Source organism: Echiichthys vipera, assembly GCF_963691815.1.
Source record: "Echiichthys vipera genome assembly, chromosome: 16".
Taxonomy (NCBI): Eukaryota; Metazoa; Chordata; class Actinopteri; order Perciformes; family Trachinidae; genus Echiichthys; species Echiichthys vipera.
In genome coordinates this window covers 28,211,203-28,234,505 of record NC_139841.1, presented here as the reverse complement: position 1 = coordinate 28,234,505, position 23,303 = coordinate 28,211,203, and the positions used below count along the sequence as shown (strand labels likewise).

The window sequence follows — 23,303 nt, the reverse complement described above, 5'->3', positions numbered from 1 at the left end:
GGATGTTTGACTGACTGTTTTTACTTTTCTCCGACTTTCAATCAATTTTATTCATATAGCAAATCACAAAATAATTGGGTCATTTATGTCCATTTTTTTTGTTTTGCATCTATTTTTAGTCATTTTGCATCTTTTTGTGGTGGTTTTGCATCTATTTTTAGTCATTTTGCATCTTTTTGTGGTGGTTTTGCATCTATTTTTAGTCATTTTGCATCTTTTTGTGATGGTTTTGCATCTATTTTCAGTCATTTTGCATCTTTTTGTGCTGGTTTTGCATCTATTTTCAGTCATTTTGCATCTTTTTGTGCTGGTTCTGCATAATTTTTGTCGTGTTTTGCATCTTTTTTTAGTCATTTTACGCATAAATTTCGTCATTTCTCTCTGTGGTCATTTTACATCTATTTTTTTGTGTGTTTTTGTCGTCATGTTTTGTCTCTCTGGGGTCATTTTTGTGTCTTTGTGGTCATGTTTGGTCGTTTTGTGTGTACTTCTGGCCGGTTCAGTAATCCATCCACAGATCTCGACCACACTCAGACTTATCCATGATTTACAGAGACCCAACAATTCCTCCATGAGCATCCGCAAGTTGCAATAACTACCTACAGGTATATCTATCTATGTATTTACATCCTTGGATCTTGTGCACAGCGGCAACGACCACTTTCTCTTTAACAGCCTGTTCCTGTTCCTGACGTCTGCCGTCTCCTGACTTCTTCCACCGCGGTTACGAAAGTGATTAAAATGTCACAACTTTCACAGGAGTCCATCAACATGTTGTCGAGACGCTTCAATCACAGCCGCAGAGTCAAGGTCACGGAGACGAGGGAGGACAAGTCAGATGATCCCCAAAGTCGGGAGGATACGTGGTCACGTGGAGTCTCTGCGCCCACGCACGGATCACGTTGTACTTTCTCCAAACGCCAAAACGTTTCCTGCTGGTTTGATATAAAAGACGCCTCTGTGAGTCCGGGGAGTAAAACCCCTAACCCCTGATGATGCTCGGCGCCTCGGCCCTCTTTATCCATGGTTTTGTGTATGGGAGTGATGAAGAGCTCCTCTCTTACGGAGCGTGCACATGATCGCTTCATACCTATTAGGGACACATAGGGCCACAGAGCAGAAGCCCACCACAGACCCTCATCTGACTGCTCTGTGAAATCTCTCCTCCTCAGATCGCTTCAACCTTCAAAAGCCAGAATTGTGCCCCTGCGTACGCTCGCTGAGACGTCCCTGCTCACATGTCTTCCTTCCTAAACGCTGACGCTGGTATTTGATAAAAAAGGAAGTCTCAACCAAAAGGCCTTGAGCTTCCTTCGTGAACATCATGTGTTTCCCATCTGATGCGTGTGTGTCATTGCCCTGCAGAGTGATGGACACCTCTCGTATGCTTCAACACACTTATAAGTCGGTTCACACACACACACACCTGAACGCAACGTGTCAGGTCAGAACGTCACGCTTTTGTACGTAATCGCAATGACACGACTCTGTGAGGGCTTTTGATTCGACACGTCAGTGGAGACACATCGACGGAGGGCTCTAGAGTCGGTGACACGCACACGATGAGAGAAATGTATGGATGTATTGAGAGGCAACGGGGCCCTGGGCACAGACCTGTAAGAGGCCCCCCCATTCTGTCCGCAACACAACTCAAAGAGTCGATTTTAAGACGTTTTGTAGTCTCGTGTCTCTTTGTGCTCATTTTACGTCCATTTACAGTGGTTTTGTATCTCGCTGTGATTGTTTTGCATCTATTTTTAGTCATTTTGCATCTTTTTGTGCTGGTTTTGCATCTATTTTTAGTCATTTTGCATCTTTTTGTGGTGGTTTTGCATCTATTTAAGTCATTTTGCATCTTTTTGTGCTGGTTTTGCATCTATTTTTAGTCATTTTGCATCTCTATGTGGTCATGTTTTGTCTATTATCAGTCATGTAGCATCTCTGTGTGGTCATGTTTGGTCGTTTTGTTTATACTCGTGGCCTGTTAAGTAATCCATCCATAGGTCTAGACCACGTCCAGACTTATTAGTATCGTACTCGGTGTCTTCTTCACAGAATGAGGCGCAGGTGAGGAGCCGGCTTGGTTCACGCTGATACGACACACTGATTTACAAGAAACGGCATAAATGACACTTCACATGGACCGAGGACCGAGAGATGAGAGGGGCTTTCTACCGTAGACGCGCCCGGCCTCCTGGTCCTTTCATGCCCCCAGAGGACGCTCCCTGCTCCCTGCTCCCCCCTGCACCGGCCGCCTTCAGCTCCATGTACAGTTTTCTCCTTCACCTTTATCTCCTGGCCTTCAACCTCGGCCTCCTTTAGACCTTCCACCTGATATCAGCTGATAACCTCCGGCTGTTTCATCATTCATACATCTGACGTGCATGAATGTCTGTACGCGTGGGGATGTGTGTATTTGTTGCTGTAAAGCCCTTTGTCACAAAAACTGCTTTGTTTTAAAAAGCGCTGTGTAAATGTAGTTCACCTTGAGTTGAGTGAGAGCCGGATGAACTCGTGGTCTCTCTGTTGTCCGTCCAGGGTCTCGTCCTTCTTCATCTGCTCGGTCGTTAATATGAGTTCCACTGTGGACGGACGACAACACACAGTATTCAGATGCTTCCCTGCAGTTAAAGCACTAATACCACACTGCACACTTCCACACTCCTGCATTCAAAACCTTATTTATCACTAACATAGAAAGTAAAAGTCATGATCGTCTCAATGTCTCGCTTTAGAAAAATGAACCTTTGCCATCAAAGGAAAGATACCTTTAATAAAATATGTAGAAAACTTCACGTGTCTGGAAAGATTCTTTGTTATAAAAGATAAAAGTATTGTTCAGACGTTTAATTCATTTTGAATTACGTGTAAATTATTATCATTATTTTCTTACTCTTTCTCATTATTGTTCTGACTCTGTGCTCGTTTTACTACAGAACGTCTGTGTTAAATTGTTTTATTATTGCTATTATTAGTTATTATTTTTATTTATTTAGGTGCATTTGATTGGATTGAACTGTTAAAAATAAGTGACGTAAATGTGCAGTAAAAACAGATTAACAGACGTGTAAATATGCAGATCCACATTAATGGGACGCATTCGTGTCATAAAATAATTAAAGCGACACAATGAATGAAAAGTGCAAATCACGATAAACAGATTTAGGATTTTATGAGCTTTAAACTGTGAGGAAATAAAGTTAAAATAAGCAGAATAACACAAGAAAAGGGGGATTTAACTGCACCTGTGCTGAAGAGAGAGGTTAAAGCTGCAGTGGCGTCGTGTGTCCACCAGGTGTCAGCATGTCTCCTCTTTTTAAATGGGAACAACTGTTGGAATGAGTTCATTTAATGAAGTAAAACAAGAATCAGACCATTCCAAGCAAAAGACCTTCAATCTAAAGCTTTACAATCACAATGTAGTAACGTATGTAGGTCTGGGATTAGTGTCCGAGGTCTGGGATTAGTGTCCGAGGTCTGGGATTAGTGTCAGAGGTCTGGGACTAAAGTCAGAGGTCTGGGACTAGCTTCAGAGGTGCGGGACTAGCTTCAGAGGTCTGGGACTAGCGTCAGAGGTCTGGGACTAGTGTTAGAGGCCTGGGACTAGTGTCAGAGGCCTGGGACTAGTGTCAGAGGTCTGGGACTAGTGTCAGAGGTCTGGGACTAGTGTCAGAGGTCTGGGACTAGTGTCCGAAGTCTGGGACTAGTGTCAGAGGTCTGGGACTAGTGTCAGAGGTCTGGGATTAGTGTCAGAGGTCTGGGACTAGTTTCAGAGGTCTGGGACTAGTGTCAGAGGTCTGGGACTAGTGTCAGAGGTCTGGGATTAGTGTCAGAGGTCTGGGACTAGTTTCAGAGGTCTGGGACTAGTGTCAGAGGTCTGGGACTAGTTTCAGAGGTCTGGGACTAGTGTCAGAGGTCTGGGACTAGTTTCAGAGGTCTGGGACTAGTGTCAGAGGTTTGGGACTAGTGTCCGAGGTCTGGGACTAGTGTCAGAGGTCTGGGACTAGTTACAGAGGTCTGGGACTAGTGTCAGAGGTCTGGGACTAGTTTCAGAGGTCTGGGACTAGTGTCAGAGGTCTGGGACTAGTGTCAGAGGTCTGGGACTAGTGTCAGAGGTCTGGGACTAGTGTCAGAGGTCTGGGACTAGGTCTGCGACTAGTTAGTTACAAAGGTCTGGGACTAGGTCTGGGACTAGTGTCAGAGGTCTGGGACTAGTGTCAGAGGTCTGGGACTAGTCCCAGATAGACCTCTGCAAAATACACTGAACGAAAGTCTTACAAAATACTTTTTACACACTCTTATGAAAGCTAAGTAGCAGCCTACCTCCGTGGGCGCAGCCTAACGTTCTTTTAAACCGTACAAAAGAAAAAGATCGTTATCAGTTGAAGTGTTTCCGCTATAATGAAACATTTTCCCGGGGTCGCCTGAGGCCACGGTAAAGTGGTTCTAAATATAGCGCACATTCAAACTGAGATATTTTAGGCGTTTAAAACCCGTCCGCAGCAGAACCTCCTTAACTACGGTGTCAGTGCTCCTGCGTACTCCTAACACTAACCCCCCTTAATCCTAACCCTAACCTCCTAACCCTGATCCTAACCCCAATCCTAATCCTAACCTCCCCCTAACCCTAACCTCCTAACCCTAACCCCCTCTTAATCCTAACCCTACCCCCCCTAATCCTAACCCCCCCAACCCCCTCACCCTAACCATAAACCCTAACCCTAAACCCCCCTAACCCTAACCCTAACCCTAACCTCCCCCTAATCATAACCCTAACCCCCTAACCGTAACCACCTAACCCCCCCTAACCCTAACCCTTACCCTAACCCTAACCCCCCCTAACCCTGGCCTCCCCCTAACCCTAACCCCAACCCTAACTTCCCCCTAACCCTAACCCTAACCCTAACCCCCCCTAACCCTAACCCTAACCCTAACCCCAACCCGAACCTCCTACTGTGGGAAACACACTGACTGACTTCAAAACATCTGAACTTTCCCTTTAAGGTCATTTGCAAACAATCAAAAGTCATTTAATATCCAGGAAGAAGAAGCTCTGCGGCGAATCACTTCCTGCACACTATGGTGCTCAAATCCAGATTATTAAGATGATTATCATGAGTCATTGACTGATTATTATTTATTTCCTTGTCGTGCAAACAAAGAGCCCAGCCCTCGTGGGTTTTACGTGACTCTCCGGTTATTTCACAGCTCGCTCTGAGACTTAACATCCTGCTTCGTCTCCTGAGCTTCGAAAAATACGATCAATGCGGATACTTTTGAATACGTGTAGCAGCATTTCTACATTGTGGTACTGATACTTTTCCTTGCTACTTGCCTTTTCTGTCTGCATTTGGAGAGATCCTTCAACGTGTGCAGCAAGATGTTGGAGCTCTTTAATCAGTCAGTGGAGATGGGGACCCTCTGGAGGCTGTGGTGGAGAGGAGGACCCTCTGGAGGCTGTGGTGGAGAGGAGGACGCTCTGGAGGCTGTGGTGGAGCGGAGGACGCTCTGGAGGCCGTGGTGGAGAGGAGGACCCTCTGGAGGCTGTGGTGGAGAGGAGGACCCTCCTGTGGTGGAGAGGAGGACCCTCCTGTGGTGGAGAGGAGGACCCTCCTGTGGTGGAGAGGAGGACCCTCCTGTGGTGGAGAGGAGGACCCTCCTGTGGTGGAGAGGAGGACGCTCTGGAGGCCGTGGTGGAGAGGAGGACCCTCTGGAGGCTGTGGTGGAGAGGAGGACGCTCTGGAGGCTGTGGTGGAGAGGAGGACCCTCCTGTGGTGGAGAGGAGGACCCTCTGGAGGCTGTGGTGGAGAGGAGGACCCTCTGGAGGCTGTGGTGGAGAGGAGGACCCTCCTGTGGTGGAGAGGAGGACGCTCTGGAGGCTGAGGTGGAGAGGAGGACGCTCTGGAGGCTGAGGTGGAGAGGAGGTCCCTCTGGAGGCTGAGGTGGAGAGGAGGACCCTCTGGAGGCTGTGGTGGAGATGGGGACCCTCTGGAGGCTGAGGTGGAGAGGAGGACCCTCTGGAGGCTGTGGTGGAGAGGAGGACCCTCTGGAGGCTGTGGTGGAGAGGAGGACACTGTAAAAACAGTTCTCCATCATAGATCACCTTCTCCACCCTCTCCGTCTCACACTGGTCAGACAGCGGAGCACCTTCTCCAGAAGGCTACTTCAGCTTCGCTGTCGTAGCAACATTCATTCAACCATCTTCAGGCTGGAGCCGATCCCAGCTGACATCGGGCGTGAGGCGGGGTCCACCCTGGACAGGACGCCAGTCTATCACAGGACACATAGAGACGAACAGAGACAGACAACCATTCACACCTACGGGTGATTTAGAGTCATCAATGAACCGAACACCTGCACGTCTTTGGACTGTGGGAGGAAACCGGAGAACCCGGAGAAAACCCACGCAGACACGGGGACAACATGCAAACTCCACACAGAAGGGCCCCAGCCGGGATTCAAACCTAGAAACTTCTCGCTGTGAGGCGACAGTGCTGACCACCACACCACCGTGTCGTCTGTCGTAGCAACAGATACAGGAAATCACTGAAAATAATAACTCTCTCACCTCCGCCTGACAGAGAACTCTGCTCCCTCTACTGTTGTGTTGTATATATTATTATTGTTTATTGTTGATAGCACACTGTGCACTGTATATATACACTATTACAAGCGTGTGAAATGTGTTTCCTCAGGAGGGGGTCTGGAGTCTCCCTTAGAGAGGGGGGGAGAAGTTCAGCATCCGTGAGGAACTCGGAGTAGAGCCGCTGCTCCTTTGCGTTGAAAGGAGCCAGTTGAGGTGGTTCAGGATCATCTGGTAAGGATGAACCCTGGGCGCCTCCCTAGGGAGGTGTTCCAGGCACGTCCAGCTGGGAGGAGGCCTCGAGGAAGACCCAGGACCAGGTGGAGAGATAAGATCTAGCGCTGGTTAATGAGGCCCGGGAAAGGGGAGATTGGGGTCCCCTGATGGAGCTGCTGCCCCTGAGACGCGACCCCGGATCAGAGGCTGCAGATGAGATGAGATGAGATGAGATGATATATATGATTCTATGTATGTTATGTACAAAGTGTTGTATTTGCTGACCCACTGCTGCTGTTACAAAATCATTCCCCAGTCTGGGATCATTAAAGTCACTCTGTTCTATTCTAAACCTGCGTCTGACGTCACTCCAGTCAGTACAGTGTGTTTGAAATCAATTATGTTGGTTAATTACACCAGGGCTCTGTGTCAAATCCTCACACTGGGATGATGAGGTTATTTTGTTGTCACGCCTCTTAACACGAGGGAGTGTCCTCCTGGGGCTGGAGGAGCGCCGTCGTACAAAAAGTGCAGAGACGTGCACCTTCCATTCATTAGTGAGTCACAAGGACGGCAGGTTAGACACACCTCACCGCTTCAACTACACCGGCTGGACTGCTGCTTATCTCTCTACCTATCTACCTATCTATCTAGTCTCTATCTGCATGAACACTTGATGTAGCCACCGCAGCTTTGGGACAAACCGACCGGGACGACCCTCGCAGCAGACACACACTCCTACATGGAGATTGAAAGCATGGTGGCAAACAGCGCTCTTATTAAAGCCAGAGAAGGTAAGTCACGTTTTAATCATGTTTCTACACAATTTGTGTCTAAAATGAACAAAAGAAACGTTATAAAAGTCGTGTAATAGCCCGGGGAGGTCAGATGCAGATGGTGCACGTGGTTTTTAGATAAATAAGGGGTTTGTTTTAGACTGAATTTGCACGTTTGATAATTTTCTTGGCAAAACTTTGTGACATAACCTTTGAGGATCGCAGGCGCTTCCAGCCGTGGTTGGATTGGGGGAACTGAGGACGAGGGATGATGAAACTGATGCACGCACTGATGTTTGAAAGGCTGATTTTTGTTCAATAATGCAGGATTTATTTACTTTAAACAAGAAACAGAGAAGAAAAGATTATTCAAATATCAGAAACACATCATTTCTCATTAAAGTGCATTGTAAAATCCCCCCTGACGGTTACAGGAAGATGTAGTTTTAAGCTTTTATCTGGTAAACAAATGTGTTTTTGGAGGAGACGGGGATGCAGCGTCCCTGTGACAGCGTGGCCATTAAAGTGTGAAAGTGTTCAGAGTAATGTCGTCCCACAGGCTCTGCGTACCTGTTTCCCAGAGCTATAAATAGATCACTCACTGTAGTGGAGGACGCTATTGTCTCAAACCTGACGGGTTAGGCGCAAGTGTGCGTATGCGTGCACGCCGGTGACGCGGCGCTCTCCAGGCGGATGGCCGTCATTCCTCGGCTCGTGTGTTTTCACAACATTGCAGTGTTTTGATTTTGTTCCCGCCTCCTGCAGGCGGAGGGAGCAAAGGCCGGAGCTACAAGTGGAAAGAGATGCTGCGCTTTCCCCACATCAGTCAGTGCATGGACCTGGCCATGAACATAGGTGTGTTTGTGTGTGTGTGTGTGTGTGTGTGTGTGTGTGTGTGTGTGTGTGTGTGTGTGTGTGTGTGTGTGTGTGTGTGTGTGTGTGTGTGTGTGTGTGTGTGTGTGTGTGTGTGTGTGTGTGTGTGTGTGTGTGTGTCCTGTGATGTTTATTGATGGTAAACGGTTAAAATGACACTTAAAGATACACTTGCACATTTAAGCATTTAATTAAACTGTATGTCTTATATTGTTTTGTCCCTTAAAGTTTAATTTCGGCGCAAAATCATCCCAGGGTCTTTTTCAGCTCTTACACTCATCAAATAATCCACAGGGACAGTTTGTTTCCTGTAACAACTATTAAGGTAGAAATCCAGGAGAGATGCTAACAGCCGGACGTGGCTAACAGTGATTAGCTCGGGGCAGCACGGTGAAGGCATTCAAAGGTCTTTTTTAACCACTAATGCTGCTGAAAATAACAGCAAACCTCTGCAGCAGCATGAGAAGAGTCCCTACACACACAACAAAGCGTCATCAGCGTAGTTAGTGAAGCCAGAGTTTATTAAAGAGTGTTTTAAAGACTTACCTACTGGCCCCTGTACCAGCTCCTCTCATAGTAAAGTCCATTACAGTGGAAGGAGCCCATTGGTGCTTTGTTGTGTGTGTAGGGACTCTTCTCATGCTGCTGCAGAGGTTTGCTGTTATTTTCAGCAGCATTAGTGGTTAAAAACGACCTTTGAATGCCTTCACCGTGCTGCCCCGAGCTAATCACTGTTAGCCACGTCCGGCTGTTAGCATCTCTCCTGGATTTCTCCGTTAATAGTTCATACACATAAAACTGGTGTGATCCCCACCTCCCCTGGTCCACATGTCGAAGTGTCCTTGGGCAAGACACTGAACCCTGAATTGCCCCTCAAGCTGTGCATGAGTGTGTGAATGTGGTGGTATGTAGATGTCCTCTGCCATCAGTGGGAATGTGTGAATGTGACAAATATACTGTGAAAGCTTTATAAGTACAAGTCGATCCATTTACCAAGGCCAAAAACTTCATTTGATGTATGTAAGCGCTGAATTAGACCATGGGAGGGTTTTGCGCCTGAATGACACTTTAAGAGCCTCCATATATAACTGTTATCCCCCACAGGTGCACTTGATTACACCAGTACAGTGACGGTAACGTGTTGTTGGTTCGTTGCATAACTTCACATCATGTTGTGTTTCTGCGTCAGAGCGAAACTACTACAGTCTGTGTGTGAAGCAACCCATCGGCAAGAAGCTGTTCCGGCTCTTCTGCCGGAGCTGCCCCAGCCTGCAGAGCTACATCTTCCTGCAGGACGCTCTGGTACACTTCCAACTTTCACACAGATTTATAATGATGTGTTTGGGGTTTATGTGGAGGACGTGTGTCCATGAAACACCGGCGTTTGTTGCAAACAAAGCATGTTCCTCACCTTGCAAATGTCCATTTTTTGATCTTGATCTGAATTTTGATCTAAGAAATCAAAGAAATGTCGTCTTGTAACGTTTAAAGCGGTCGTCCTAAAGTTAGAGACAGGACCCAAAATGAGTCCTGGACCTTTTTTATCATAGTCGTCCATTAGAAGAGTAAATACAAAACAATGCGGTGTGGATTTATTCTCCTGGTTAAATCAGAGGGAAAGCGTTGTTTCGTCTCGGCTCACGGGTTCAGCTCAGATGTTGGTCACTGGCTCAGATGTTGGTCACTGGCGTGTATGACGGCACTCAAACCAATAGAGAGTCTCTATAAAAGAGCCCTAAAGACTCTGGATACAAAACCCTTCTCCTACCACATCTGCAAGACTAAAAAAACACAAATTTTTAAGTTTCCATCATTTTAAAACATTTAGATTTGCGTGTTGTGTGTATAAAAGTCTCCATGGTCTCGCTCCACCACCACAAAAGGACTCTGGAGGGTCTGAGCACCAGGGCGTGTGTCAGAGGAGACTGTGAGATCCCCCACAGGTGCACTGCGTTTGGGAAGAGCGTGTCGTCTGTTGTAGGGGGGGGGGAACCTGGAACGGTCTTCCCTCCACAATAAGAGCACGCCCACATGTTCCTCTTTTAAAGGTCGACTCAAAAAGTGGCTTAAATCAAATCAAAAGTGCGACCACTGACTCGACTGTGTCATATTGCACATGACGTCTGGTGTCCTCCTGAGTGTGTCATGTCTTGTGCGGTGTGTCTTGTCTCTTCTATTTGTATTTCATGTATTTATTTAGTAGTATTTGTATTTTTTTATCAGGGACTACGGATGCAAATGAGCATCTTTGCTATAATCCGGCACTTTAACAGTGATATGTTGTTATCGTTCATTAATGTGCACTGTCCCTAACACATAAAGGACTGATTGATTGATTGATGTCGCGTGCGGAGCTGGTTACCCTGTGTTCTCACCGACCTTTAACCCGTGGCTTAAAGAAAAACAACTGACCTGTAACGTTCACACTCTGCTTCTGTTTGTGCGCATCTGTGTCGGCTTCAGGAAGCCTTCGAGACCAAGTCGGACGAGGAGAGGAGAGAGTTCGGCTTCAGCATCATCGAGAGATTCCTCAGGAGTCAGGTCTGAGAAACATTTACACACAACAAGAGGGATAAGTGATGTCTCTGAGGTCTGTGCTGCACAAACCCTCCAGAGCACTGTAGCTTCTCAGACAAGAGCTATATAAAACAAAACACATTTAGCTCTTTCAGAACCCACAGAGATCCAGATAAATCTCCTCTGGCAGTGTTTAAGTTAGAGAAAAGCTTTCAACCGCCCTGTGTCTTTAGTCCACCCAGTGTGTGCCCGCGGTGCTGAAGCATGAGCAGAGCTGCAGCCGGCGTCTGGAGCTCGAGCCCTGCAGCGACGTCTTCCAGGACTGCAGGGAGTGAGTCCCTTCTTTCTGCTTTTATGTGTGCATGGATGGATTACTGAGCACTGCCGGGCAGAAGGAAACAGGGGCCCAAAGGGACAGAGAGACACATACAAACAATCTCAAAGAGAAGCTTTATGACCCCAGAGGGACACAAAATGACTGAAGAGAGACGCTAAAATGACTGAAAAAGAAAACAAACAAACAACCAAAACAAACAGGTATAGATGCAACAACTACAAGGACCACATGTGACCATGAGAAGATACAAAATGGCTGCAACGGGACTCAAAATGACCAAACATAGATGCAGAAACATCACAGACATGCAAAACAACCACAAAATGACCACACAGAAACTAAACATGACCAAAAATAGATGCAGAAACATCACAGGGATGCCAAACAACCTCAAAGAAACTGAAAATGACCAAAAATACTTAGAAAATGACTACGATGGGATGCTAAATGGACACACAACGTTACAAAATGACAACAAAGAGACTCAAAAATAGATGCAAAAACATTACAGAGATGCAAAACAACCACAAAATGACCACACAGAAGCTGATTAAGGACCAGAAATAGTTACAAGACGACTTGTTGCGGTGTGGGACAGAGTCTGACATGTCTGTGTCCAGGGACCCAGGGGCCCAGGGGCCCAGGGGCCCAGCAGCCCAGGGGCCCAGAGCCCCGTTGTCTCAGAATCCGCCCATGTTGCCTGAGTGCAGGTGCCATTTTTAACCACTGACCTCTCTGTTCCATGCGTTAGAGACCTCCACAAGAACCTGTGTGAGGAGCCCTTCATCCAGTACCAGGAGAGCATGTTCTTCGACCGTTTCCTCCAGTGGAAGATGTTGGAGAGGTCAGTGTGTGTGCGTGTGTGTGTGTGTGTGTGTGTGTGTGTGTGTGTGCGTGCGTGCTGAAACAAGGAAGTAAAAACACGGTGCATGTGATATCGGCGGTTGGTTGAGTAGCTGGTTTATCTGCTCGTACTTCTTAAACTCTCTAAAAGTGACGACAACAACAACAACCTGTGTTTCCCTTGAAGGCAGCCGATCACCAAGCAGACGTTCAGACAGTACAGGCTCCTGGGGAAAGGAGGCTTTGGAGAGGTAAGACTGCAGCCCCATCACATTATGTCCCTGAGTATTAACACCACACTGTGAAAAAACTCCAGTACAGGTGAAAGTCCTGCATTTAGAACGTGACTGGAGTAAAAGTTTGTCCGTTAAAATGACGTAAAAGTATGTTTAGACAAACGTAGTGGAGTAAAACGTACACGTTTCACCTCTGAGATGAAGTGAAGTACAAGTACGAAGGTTCAGGAAATGAACATTACAGCACATAGAAGCTGATGAAGGACCAGAAACAGTTACAAGATAACCACAAAGGGATGCAAAATGACCATGAGAAGACCAATTAATATTGGTGGCTTAATATTAGTGACATGAGCCCTGAACCCAAACGTGCGGCGCTCTGAATAAACAGTGTGAGCACGTGGCGGCTGCTGTGTGCTGCTGTGTGCTGCTGTGTGCAGGTGTGGGCCTGTCAGGTGCGAGCCACAGGAATGATGTACGCCTGCAAGAAGCTGGAGAAGACTCACGTGAAGAAGAGGAGGGGAGAGGCCATGGCTCTCAACGAGAAGCAGATCCTGGAGGGGCTGGACAGTCGCTTTGTGGTGAGATGAGTCTTTTACGTGTCTGGTGTCAACAAACCAAATAAGAGAGACAGGAATTAACATAGTGACTGTTTAAGTATCATCTGTGCAGCCAATCACACGCCTGCACCGGGTTCCTGTTCCTTCATTAGCGTGAACACACACAGAGGATCATTAAAGTCCATTATTTAGAAGATAGGAGCGATGGACGGTGTAACCTACGACCTCATGATACCACATGTATCACGATGCAGAGGCCAAATGTGATGCGGATCGCGGTACACGTTTATTTTAATAATTTACTTCACAGAAAAACTGAAACAGCTGATCTTTATCCTTCTACAGAACAGCGATCAAACACTTAGAAATAATTTAGTCAATGTACTAAATCTGCTTTTTATTTATTTATTCTAAAATAAATATTTTTATTTTATTTTATTGTATTTTTACTTTAAAAACGCTTTCTAATTTAATATGTTTTAATTTTGTTTTTCTTATTTTAAAATGTTTTTTATTTTTTAATTTAGTCACTGTACTAAATCTACTTTTTATTTATTTTAAAATTAATTTAGTCACTGTACTTAATCTGTTTTTTATTTATTTTTATATTAATTTAGTACTTTACCTGCTCTGTAAAGTGTCCTGAGATCATTTTTGTTATGATTTAGCGCTATAAATAAAACTGAATTAAATTGATTTTAACTTAAAATCTCCAAGTTCTGCTTCAAACCCCAGGGTCATTTACAAATGCAAATGAAATACTGCTGCATTTTTAACCGTAACATGCTTGAGTGACTGTTGATGCACTGTTTGTGTGATGTGGACTGGTCTTCACCGCCACACCTCAGCTTTATTTTGCACTAAAACAAAGTAAAACTACACTTTTTCACAACATTTGCATCGCACGTCTTCATCGACAGAACCCAGTGTGTTCAGAGACCAACATTACTGTATCATCTCTGTTTAGGTGAATCTGGCGTACGCCTACGAGACCAAGCACGCCCTCTGCATGGTCCTGACCATGATGAGCGGCGGGGACTTGAGGTTTCACATCTATAACATGGGCGTGCCCGGCCTGGACAGGGACAGGGTGCGCTTCTACGCCGCAGAGGTCTGCTGCGGCTTAATCCACCTCCACCAGAAGTCCATAGTGTACAGGTCAGTGTGTTTCACTTACTGCGGTCAAAGTAGTTAAGCTACACTGTAACGAGTTAAAGTCATAAAGTAGTAAACATAAAATAAACATATAAAGGAACACGTTATCCTTCAGTTTATCCCAACCATTCAACATCGACACAGTATGAAAATACTACGACTTTTACTCTGAAAATACGATGACTTTTACTCTGAAAATACGACGACTTTAGCCTGAAAATACGACGACTTTAGCCTGAAAATACGACGACTTTTACTCTGAAAATACTACGACTTTTACTCTGAAAATACGACGACTTTAGCCTGAAAATACGACGACTTTAGCCTGAAAATACGACGACTTTTAGCCTGAAAATACTACGACTTTAGCCTGAAAACACTACGACTTTAGTCTGAAACACTACGACTTTAGTCTGAAAATACTACCACTTTTACTCTGAAATTACTACGACTTTACGCAGTAATTTCCCGGCTGCAATGACGACGCAGAGACTCAGAGAGCGCAGATGAGGAAGACCAGGCGGTGCCGACCAATCAGAGCAGAGGGGGCTTTTTCAGGAGGGGGGTCTTAAAGAGACAGGCGCTAAAACTGGGTGTTTCAGACAAACAGAGTGAAAAATAATGTGTTTTTTGGACGTTAAAGTGCGTAAACACGTCCTGAAATACGAGTGTTTTTAATCTTCCAGGGATATGAAACCAGAGAACATTCTGCTGGATGACAACGGTACGTAAACACAGTAAACACAGTAAACACCTCATCAAAATAAACACATAAACAGATCCTCAGCAGCGACTGTGAACCTATAATAACCCGTAACAGCATCACATTCCAACCTCTGCAGACAGAGCATGAGGAAATCTGGGACGCCTCCTGGCTCGGCTATCTTTAGCTCTCTAACTACACTGAACGACCTGCGTTTAAGAGCCAGACAATCGTGTTTACGGTATTTTGGCTCCGGTTCAAGCCGATGGCAGGTTGAGGAAGTGAAATGCCTTTGGGAATCAGGTGTGGTGTCTATTTTAAGACAGCTCTCTGCACCTGTTCCTTCATTCTTGGCAGCAAGTTTGGTTAGCTTGTGTTTTTGTTTCCATGGTTAGTTCAGGGCACTTAAGAGTTGTCACACACGTCAGCGGAGCCGGAGGGGACGGAAATACAGGAATTGATTATGCCGAAAAGGGAAAGTCCGTCTTCATAACTGCAAAAAATCTCAACCGGTTCAGTGGATTGTTTGGTATTTGTTCCCTAAAAGGACACATCCGCATCTCTGACCTGGGCCTGGCTGTGAGGCTGTCTGAGGGGAGTCTGGTGCGCGGCACGGTGGGAACACTGGGATACATGGGTACGTACGTGTGTGTGTGTGTGTGTGTATGTATGTGTGTGTGTGCATGTGTGCGTGTGTGGTTGTGTGTGTGTGTGTGTATGTGTGTGTATGTTTGTATGTGTGTATGTGTGGGTGTCTGTGTGCGTGTGTGTTTGTATGTATATATGTATGTGTGTATGTATGTGTGTGTGTGTGTGTGTGTGTGTATGTGTGTGTGTGTGTATGTATGTATGTATGTATGTATGTGTGTATGTGTGTGTGTGTGTGTATGTGTGTGTGTGTGTGTGTATGTATGTGTGTATGTATGTGTGTGTGTGTATGTATGTATGTGTGTATGTATGTATATATGTATGTGTGTATGTGTGCAAGTGTGTGTGTGAGCATGTGTGTGTGTACTTGTGTGTGTACGTGTGCATGTAAGTATGTGTGTGTGTATGTGTGTGTGTGTGTGTGTGTGTGTGTGTGTGTGTGTGTGTGTGTGTGTGTGTGTGTGTGTGTGTGTGTGTGTGTGTGTGTGTGTGTGTGTGTGTGTGTGTGTGTGTGTGTGTGTGTGTGTGTGTGTGTGTAAGTATGTGTGTGTGTATGTGTGTGTGTACGTCACAGTATTGATGTCCAGAGCAAATCATCCTCCAACTCAGCAGATAACAGCAGCATGGTCTGGACCCTTTGGCGTAGGGTGAGGGGCAGGAAAAGATTAAAGTTTAGGTTCAATTAAGTACATTTTAACCGTATTTTCCGCACTATAAGTTGCACCTAAAAACCCTCAAATGTCTCAAAAGCCGACAGTGCTCCTTATAATCCGGTGCTCCTTATATATGGACCAATATTGAGCCACAACAGGTCTCCAACTACGGTGAGCAGCCGCCGACTCTATTTTCCCCCGTAGAAGAAGTAACGCGCGGTGCATGTTGAGATATACGACTGTGTGAAGCGTGCCGTTTCATTTCCATGTGTGTGTTTGTGTAAAGAGCCCAAAATGGCTCCTGTTAAGAGACACGCTTACGACGCAGAGTTTACACTCAAGGCCATTAGTCACGCAGCAGAACACGGGAATAGAGCCGCAGCCAGAGAGTTGAACATGAACCAATCAATGGTGCTGAAGTGGAGGAAGCAACAACACGACCTCCCCTGACTGTTGTGTTGACGCTCCCTTTCGAGCAGCTCCATCTAATGGATGCAGAACGTAACCCCAGCCTCCACTGTAGCGTCTGTTCTATGCTCCTTATAGTGCGGAAAATACAGTACTTGGTTAGTTTAGGAAAACATCGTAGTTTAAGTTAAATAAAGTACGTTTAACTTCTCCACTGATGCGATCAGAGTGTAATTATTGATAATTCTGTCTGAAATCATATCATAGCAAATAAATCTGTGGCGTTTGGATTCAAACGTCCATAACGACCCCAGATGAAACACCTGTATCTTCATTCCAGCTCCTGAGGTGATCGAGCACAAGCACTACGGCACCAGCGTGGACTGGTGGGGCCTCGGCTGCATGATTTATGAGATGACCGCGGGCCAGCACCCTTTCCGGACCCGAGGGGAGCACCCCAAACCCTCCGACATGGAGAGGAGGATTCAGACGGAGCCGCTGGAATACAGCGACAAGTTCAGCAAGGCGACGAAGGACATCTGCTCCTCGGTGAGTCCAGGAGCCGCTCAATCCCATTCTCATGAGAGAAGAGTCCATGTTTGAAGACGTCAGCAGGCTTTTCCCTTCTCTTGTGTCGCAGCTGCTGACCAAGGACCCGAAGCAGAGGTTGGGCTGCCAGAGCTCGGGGGGGAGAGACGTGCAGTCGCATCCCTTCTTCAAAGAAATCAACTTCAGGATGCTGGAGGCGGGACTCGTCGAGCCTCCGTTTAAACCCGACGTAAGTACTCAGAATGATTTACCAGACCGGAAATGGTTCAAACACGACTCAGGGCGCACTCACACTGTCCCTCCGTACCGTGCCCAAACAGGTTTTACGGGTTAAGTCTAGTTCCCATGACCAGTGTGAGTGCAACCGTACCACGTCTAGGAGCGGCACGCTTGCCGTTAGAGCGGTGGGCTTTAGTAAAGCACGTGCGCACGTGTACGAGCACGAGGCCTACGGCGGTTCTGAGGTCATTTCCTGTGCGCCTGTTGGGACGTAGAAAAAAGAAGGAGGGACCATGCGCGGACATTTCAAACAATGGCGGTGAAAGGTTCACGTTGGTGTGATGCGGAGGTGGAGTGTTTACTGCAGATTTGGTCGATGAAAAGATTCAAAAACAGTCGACAAGACGCACAAAAACTCCGAGGTCTACGGAAAGATCTGGAAACAAAGCCACGCATCGCCATGACGTCATCAATGCGTGTGACGTGTTACGGCGTGATGACGTATAGGCAGCAAGAAGCATTCTCCGAGGCCCAGGTAGTGTGAGTACAAACGGGCCTGGAGGGGGGACAAGGACCCTAAAGCACGGGGCACGGGACGGAGGCACAGTGGGAGGGCGCCCTTATGTAATAACAGGGCCGCTCTAAAATGTGCAGTTTTATGACGGCTGTGTGTCATCGGCGTGCTGACTGCAGGAATGTGCAGCGTTCTCAAGAATTTGGCAGAGCATCAACCAGCCTCACACCCAGACTGACGAACCCCGAGGGCTGACAAACTTTAAACAGGGTTCCTGCACCTTTTCACTTTAAAGTCGTAGTTTTTTCAGACTAAAAGTCATATCATGCATTTACTGCATTTAGTTTTTAACTCATATCATTCAGTCATTTCTGTAAACGTTACACGCTCATCCTGGTCGTGGAAATAGCGACATTTTTGGTTTGTGTTGTTTTCATTTTTTTGCTAGAAAGTCAAGCGGAGATTATTGTTTTTAAAAATATATAACAGACATTAAGACAACACGGTCTGTGCGCGCTTTAAAGGAAAATGTGTCGGACGACCTCCTGGGTCTATGGAATAACACAAAGCATTTGCCGCTTCAGTACCTATTCGTCTGTACTGCTCCACATGCTTCTTCACTCTGCTCACTGTAAAAAAATCACAGTGGAGTCACTCAGATAACCAATACTGCCACCACAGTAACCGCTCTGCACCCTAAATCTACAGGAACTAAACAACAAGGCCATTAAACGCATCGTTCTGGCAATACCTTGGACGTTACTCGCCCACTCAACCCCTGCTAATCACTCCTTCCCTCTGGCAGACTCTGAGGGCGCACTCACACTGTGCCTCCGTACCGTGCCCAAACACGTTTCACAGCTAAAGTCTGGTTCCTTTGACCAGTGTGAGTGCAACCGTACCACGTCTAGGAGCGGCACGCTTGCACATGTACGAGCACGAGCGTGTGCACGTATACGAGCACGAGGCCTACGGCGGTTCTGAGGTCATTTCCTGTGCGCCTGTTGGGACGTAGAAAAAAGAAGGAGGGACCATGCGCGGACATTTCAAACAATGGCGGTGAAAGGTTCACGTTGGTGTGATGCGGAGGTGGAGTGTTTACTGCAGATTTGGTCGATGAAAAGATTCAAAAACAGTCGACAAGACGCACAAAAACTCCGAGGTCTACGGAAAGATCTGGAAACAAAGCCACGCATCGCCATGACGTCATCAATGCGTGTGACGGCGTGATGACGTATAGGCAGCAAGAAGCATTCTCCGAGGCCCAGGTAGTGTGAGTACAAACGGGCCTGGAGGGGGGGACAAGGACCCTAAAGCACGGGGCACGGGACGGAGGCACAGTGGGAGGGCGCCCTAGTACCCTCAGGTGCAGCAAAGCCTGTTTCAGCAGAAGCTGAATCCCCTCAGCCATCAAAACCAAACCTCACAGATAAATGTATGCAACAATGTTTGTCACCCATGAACCCCCACCTGCAGAACCGTTTTTCTGTGTGCCATAAATGCCTGAGTGCCAGAAGAGCCTGTACTGTGAAGAAGAATCTCCCTGAGGGCACAAACGCTAAATAACTAAAGACAAGAAGCCTGTGAAGTTTCTCGTGTGTCCAGGTCGTCGTTCTCCTCAAAGCAGTTTCAGTCAAAAGCAACTGGACTTGGTTCTTTGTCAGGAAGACGTTTCACCTCTCATCCAAGAGGCTTCATCAGTTCATGTACGCATCTGACCAGGACCAGGACCAGGACCAGGACCAGGACCAGGCTGGGACTGGACCAGGACCAGGACGGTCATTGGTGGGGAGTTGGTTTGGACTTCGTTGACGCTTGTTGGCACATCATCGGCCTTGTGAGAGGTTAAATACCAGGATCTCACACCAGTTAGTTGGACCAGTCCCAGCCTGACCCTGGTCCTGGTCCAGTCCCAGCCTGGTCCTGGTCCTGGTCCAGTCCTGTCCTGGTCCTGGTCCTGGTCCTGGTCCTGGTCCTGGTCAGGTGCGTACATGAACTGATGAAGCCTCTTGGATCAGAGGTGAAACGTCTTCCTGACAAAGAACCAAGTCCAGTTGCTTTGGACTGAAGCTGCTTTAAAAGATAAAGATATGAAATAAATGCAGTGTAATAAAAACTGAATTTCCCTCTGAAATGTAGTGAAGTAGAAGTATAAAGTACCTCAAAGATGTACTTTAAGTGCAGCACTTGAGTAACTGTGCGTACACAATGACAGATATTGAGGAATAAGAAGGTCGTTCGGTGCTCACCGTATGTTGTGATGTGTCTCCCCCTGCAGCCCAGACTGGTGTACTGCAGCGACGTGCAGGACATCGACGAGTTCTCCTCAGTGAAGGGGGTCACTCTGGACCAGAGGGACGACTTCTTCTACTCCAAGTTCAACACGGGCAGCGTCCCCATAACCTGGCAGAACGAGGTACGCTCATACACACGCGTGTTTATGTATTTTAAATCATCATATCGGTGCAGAAAGCATCTACAGACCTCGCCCTGCCGCTCTCTCTCTCTCCTCCGCAGGTGATAGACACGGGATGTTTCAGGGAGCTGAACGTTTTTGGACCCGATGGATCTCGATCTGCAGACCTGGACTGGTCGCAGACCCCGGAGAGCCCCAAACGCAGCCTGCTGGACCGGATCTTCCGCAGGAACGTAAGAACACAGTGTACTGCAGTGATGGAGGAGGTGTTCAGAGGTGTTCACACAGGCGTCATCCTCCAGTGCAGGTCAAAGTTAAAGGCGTTTAAAGTCAAGTTTTCGTGTTTTCGATGCATTTTACAGCTTTTTAAACCCGTTATTTTTTTATTTTGTATTTAGATGAAGAATTCTTTTACTCTGTTATTATTATTATTCAGGTTACACACACACACAGGCTTGAAATACACACACACACAGGCTTGAAATACACACACACACACACAGGCTTGAAATACACACACACACACACAGGCCTGAAACACACACACACAGGCCTGAAACACACACACACAGGCCTGAAACACACACACACACAGGCCTGAAACACACACACACACAGGCCTGAAACACACACACACACAGGCCTGAAACACACAGACACACACAGACACACACAGACACACACACACACACACACACACACACACACACACACACACACACACACACACACACACACACACACACACACACACACACACACACACACACACACACACACACACACACACACACACACACACACACACACACACACACACACACACACACACACACACACACACACACACACACACACACACACGCGCACACGCACACGCACCAGTCCCCTGTGGACTGAGCTTACTTTACACACACACACAATGATGAACTCAATTCACAATAACATTTAAACATTTACATGAATGGAAATGAGCAGAGAAGAAGAAAACGCTTCTTATATTTGTTTTCAACAGAACACAAACGTGTGACGACCTCCGACCCTCGCTCAGTTCTCACCAAGTCAAATACTAAACCTGTAGAACAGTTTATAACACACGCACATCCAGCCACTCGTCAAGTTTCAGGGTCGTGGGTCACTGGAGCAGATTCCAGCTGACATCGGGCGCTATATAACATATAGAGACTATTTATTTATTTATTCCTTAAATAGAGCACATGCTAAATCCTGGTGTACATCATTACGGAGGTAACGTCCAGCTGTTACTGGTGTTTGTGTCTTTATGTAAAAGCTGAAAACGTGTTTTCTCCGACAGCATCATTCAGACGCATCAGACGACAGCAGACAGAGTTTAATATCTACCGACACCAGCATCAAGTCCGGGCTGGTGAGCACGACGCTCTGAGGACGCCGCGGCACAGAGGACGCCGCGGCACAGAGGACGCCGCGGCACAGAGGATGCTGCGGCACAAAGGACGCCGCTTTACCAAAGACTCGAAAACCGAAACCTCTGACCTTCTGTAAATCACAGCATAGCATTTGTTTCTTTGTGTTTGTCTCGTCCTCCTCATCACGGCTAAACTGTATCAGCACTTCTTCGTCTCTTACCAGGACAAACATATATTTTCACATGTTCAAGTTTACTGTTCTGTCCGACACACCCACTGTTTTTAATCCAATCACGTCTTTTTAAGTACTTGAATTTTGTAGCATGACAGAGTATGAAGCTATTTCATGACACTTCACCAAATGCACTGTTTTAGCTGATATGGTTCAATAAACCAGATTTTCTTTTTTTTAAATGTAAGTGTTCCTCAGTTTTATTCAGGTTAAATGGATTATTATTTAAATCATGTTGGACTCTTTCACCTCTCTGGGGGTGACACAAACAAAAACCCAAAAAACAGCTCATAATTCAATATCAAATCATCAATTTTGGCACCACCGCCTCGTTCCGTAAAGATCAGCGGCTGCCAGACTCCCTTTAGAAAACCGGTCATTTCACTGGGACGGCTGTGGCTCAGTGAAAGAGTGGGCCGTCCTCCATTCGAGAGAGATCAGCGGTTCGATCCCCAGCTCCCCTGGTCCGCATGGGCAAGACACTGAACCCCAAATTCCTCCCCGTGCTGCGCATGGGTGTGTGAATGTGGTGTGAATGATTAGATTAGATGGTCTGTGACTATAGTGTGAAAGCACCTTGAGTGGTCAGAAGACTATATGAGTACAAGTCCATTACCAAGTCCACTGCAGCAGGGTGTGACGGTCTGGCCCGCTCAGTCCTGGTCCTCCCGAGCCTCCCTTCCCTCCAGCGGGGCCCAGCAGGCCGGTCTGGGCCTCCAGCAGCGTGATGTCGGCTCCTGAGGAAGCTGCGGGAGAGCTTCTGCTCCTGCAGCTGCAGACCTGCACCACGTGGACTCTGAGTTTCTGGGGAGCATTCACGCCGCAAATCTCTTCTTCTGATTGGACCCAGTGGAGAGCGTTAACAATAACTGCAGAGACGAGCCGATATCCTCGCTGATGTTTGTTTGGAAGCACGAGCAGAACGTGGCGTTTGCCGATGATTGTGGCCTAAATTTCTTCTCTACTTTTTCCTATTGAAATATTCCATATTTTTAACTTTGTTTCTCAAAATCTTCTGACTTTTTTCTCGCAATATTTCAACTTTTGCTCTCTAAATATTAAAAAAAAAAAAGTCCTCAAAGTAGTCAAAGGGCACACTCACTCTGTGCCTCCGTCCCGTGCCCCAGCACGTTTCACAGCTAAAGTCTAGTTCGTTCGACCCGTTGCTTGCCGTCCACGGCCCGTTTGGGAGAGGTGGGCTTTTGTAAAGCACGTTTGCACGTGTACGAGCCCGAGCGTGCGCACCTGTACGAGCACGAGCGTGTGCACGTGTACGGGACGTAGAAAAAAAGGAGGAGGGACCATGCAACGTCGACTAAACGGGGTCGTGCCGCATCAAAATGAGTCCAAAAAAAACACAAAGCCAAAAATGTTACCATGTTTTCTGCGCTGCTTTCCATCATGAGGCCAAAAGACCGCACGCTTTAGTAAACAAAGCCGTGTGACGGCGTGATGATAAAGTGTGAGTACAAACGGG

At 46.8% G+C, this 23,303-nt stretch overlaps 1 protein-coding gene across 1 annotated transcript; it reads left to right on the top strand.

Annotated features, from left to right (window-relative positions):
• The first annotated feature begins 7,370 nt into the window (after positions 1–7,370).
• grk5 (G protein-coupled receptor kinase 5) lies at positions 7,371–21,914 on the top strand. The gene is made up of 16 exons (XM_083929756.1): positions 7,371–7,593; positions 8,341–8,430; positions 9,638–9,750; positions 10,912–10,989; positions 11,199–11,296; positions 12,054–12,146; positions 12,333–12,396; positions 12,822–12,962; positions 13,909–14,099; positions 14,783–14,820; positions 15,347–15,436; positions 16,849–17,057; positions 17,149–17,286; positions 20,069–20,206; positions 20,308–20,439; positions 21,522–21,914. The coding sequence occupies exons 1-16, from the start codon at positions 7,542–7,544 to the stop codon at positions 21,609–21,611; spliced, it is 1,755 nt and encodes a 584-aa protein (XP_083785882.1). The 5' UTR covers positions 7,371–7,541; the 3' UTR covers positions 21,612–21,914.
• The last annotated feature ends 1,389 nt before the right edge of the window (positions 21,915–23,303 follow it).

Bases quoted from the DNA above. Each gene is read 5' to 3' on its own strand.
- grk5 (XM_083929756.1), top strand. From the start codon at position 7,542: ATGGAGATTGAAAGCATGGTGGCAAACAGCGCTCTTATTAAAGCCAGA. The intron at 14,821-15,346 runs GTACGTAAACAC...GTTCCCTAAAAG, and splicing joins CATTCTGCTGGATGACAACG to GACACATCCGCATCTCTGAC. The intron at 20,207-20,307 runs GTACGCTCATAC...TCTCCTCCGCAG, and splicing joins CCATAACCTGGCAGAACGAG to GTGATAGACACGGGATGTTT.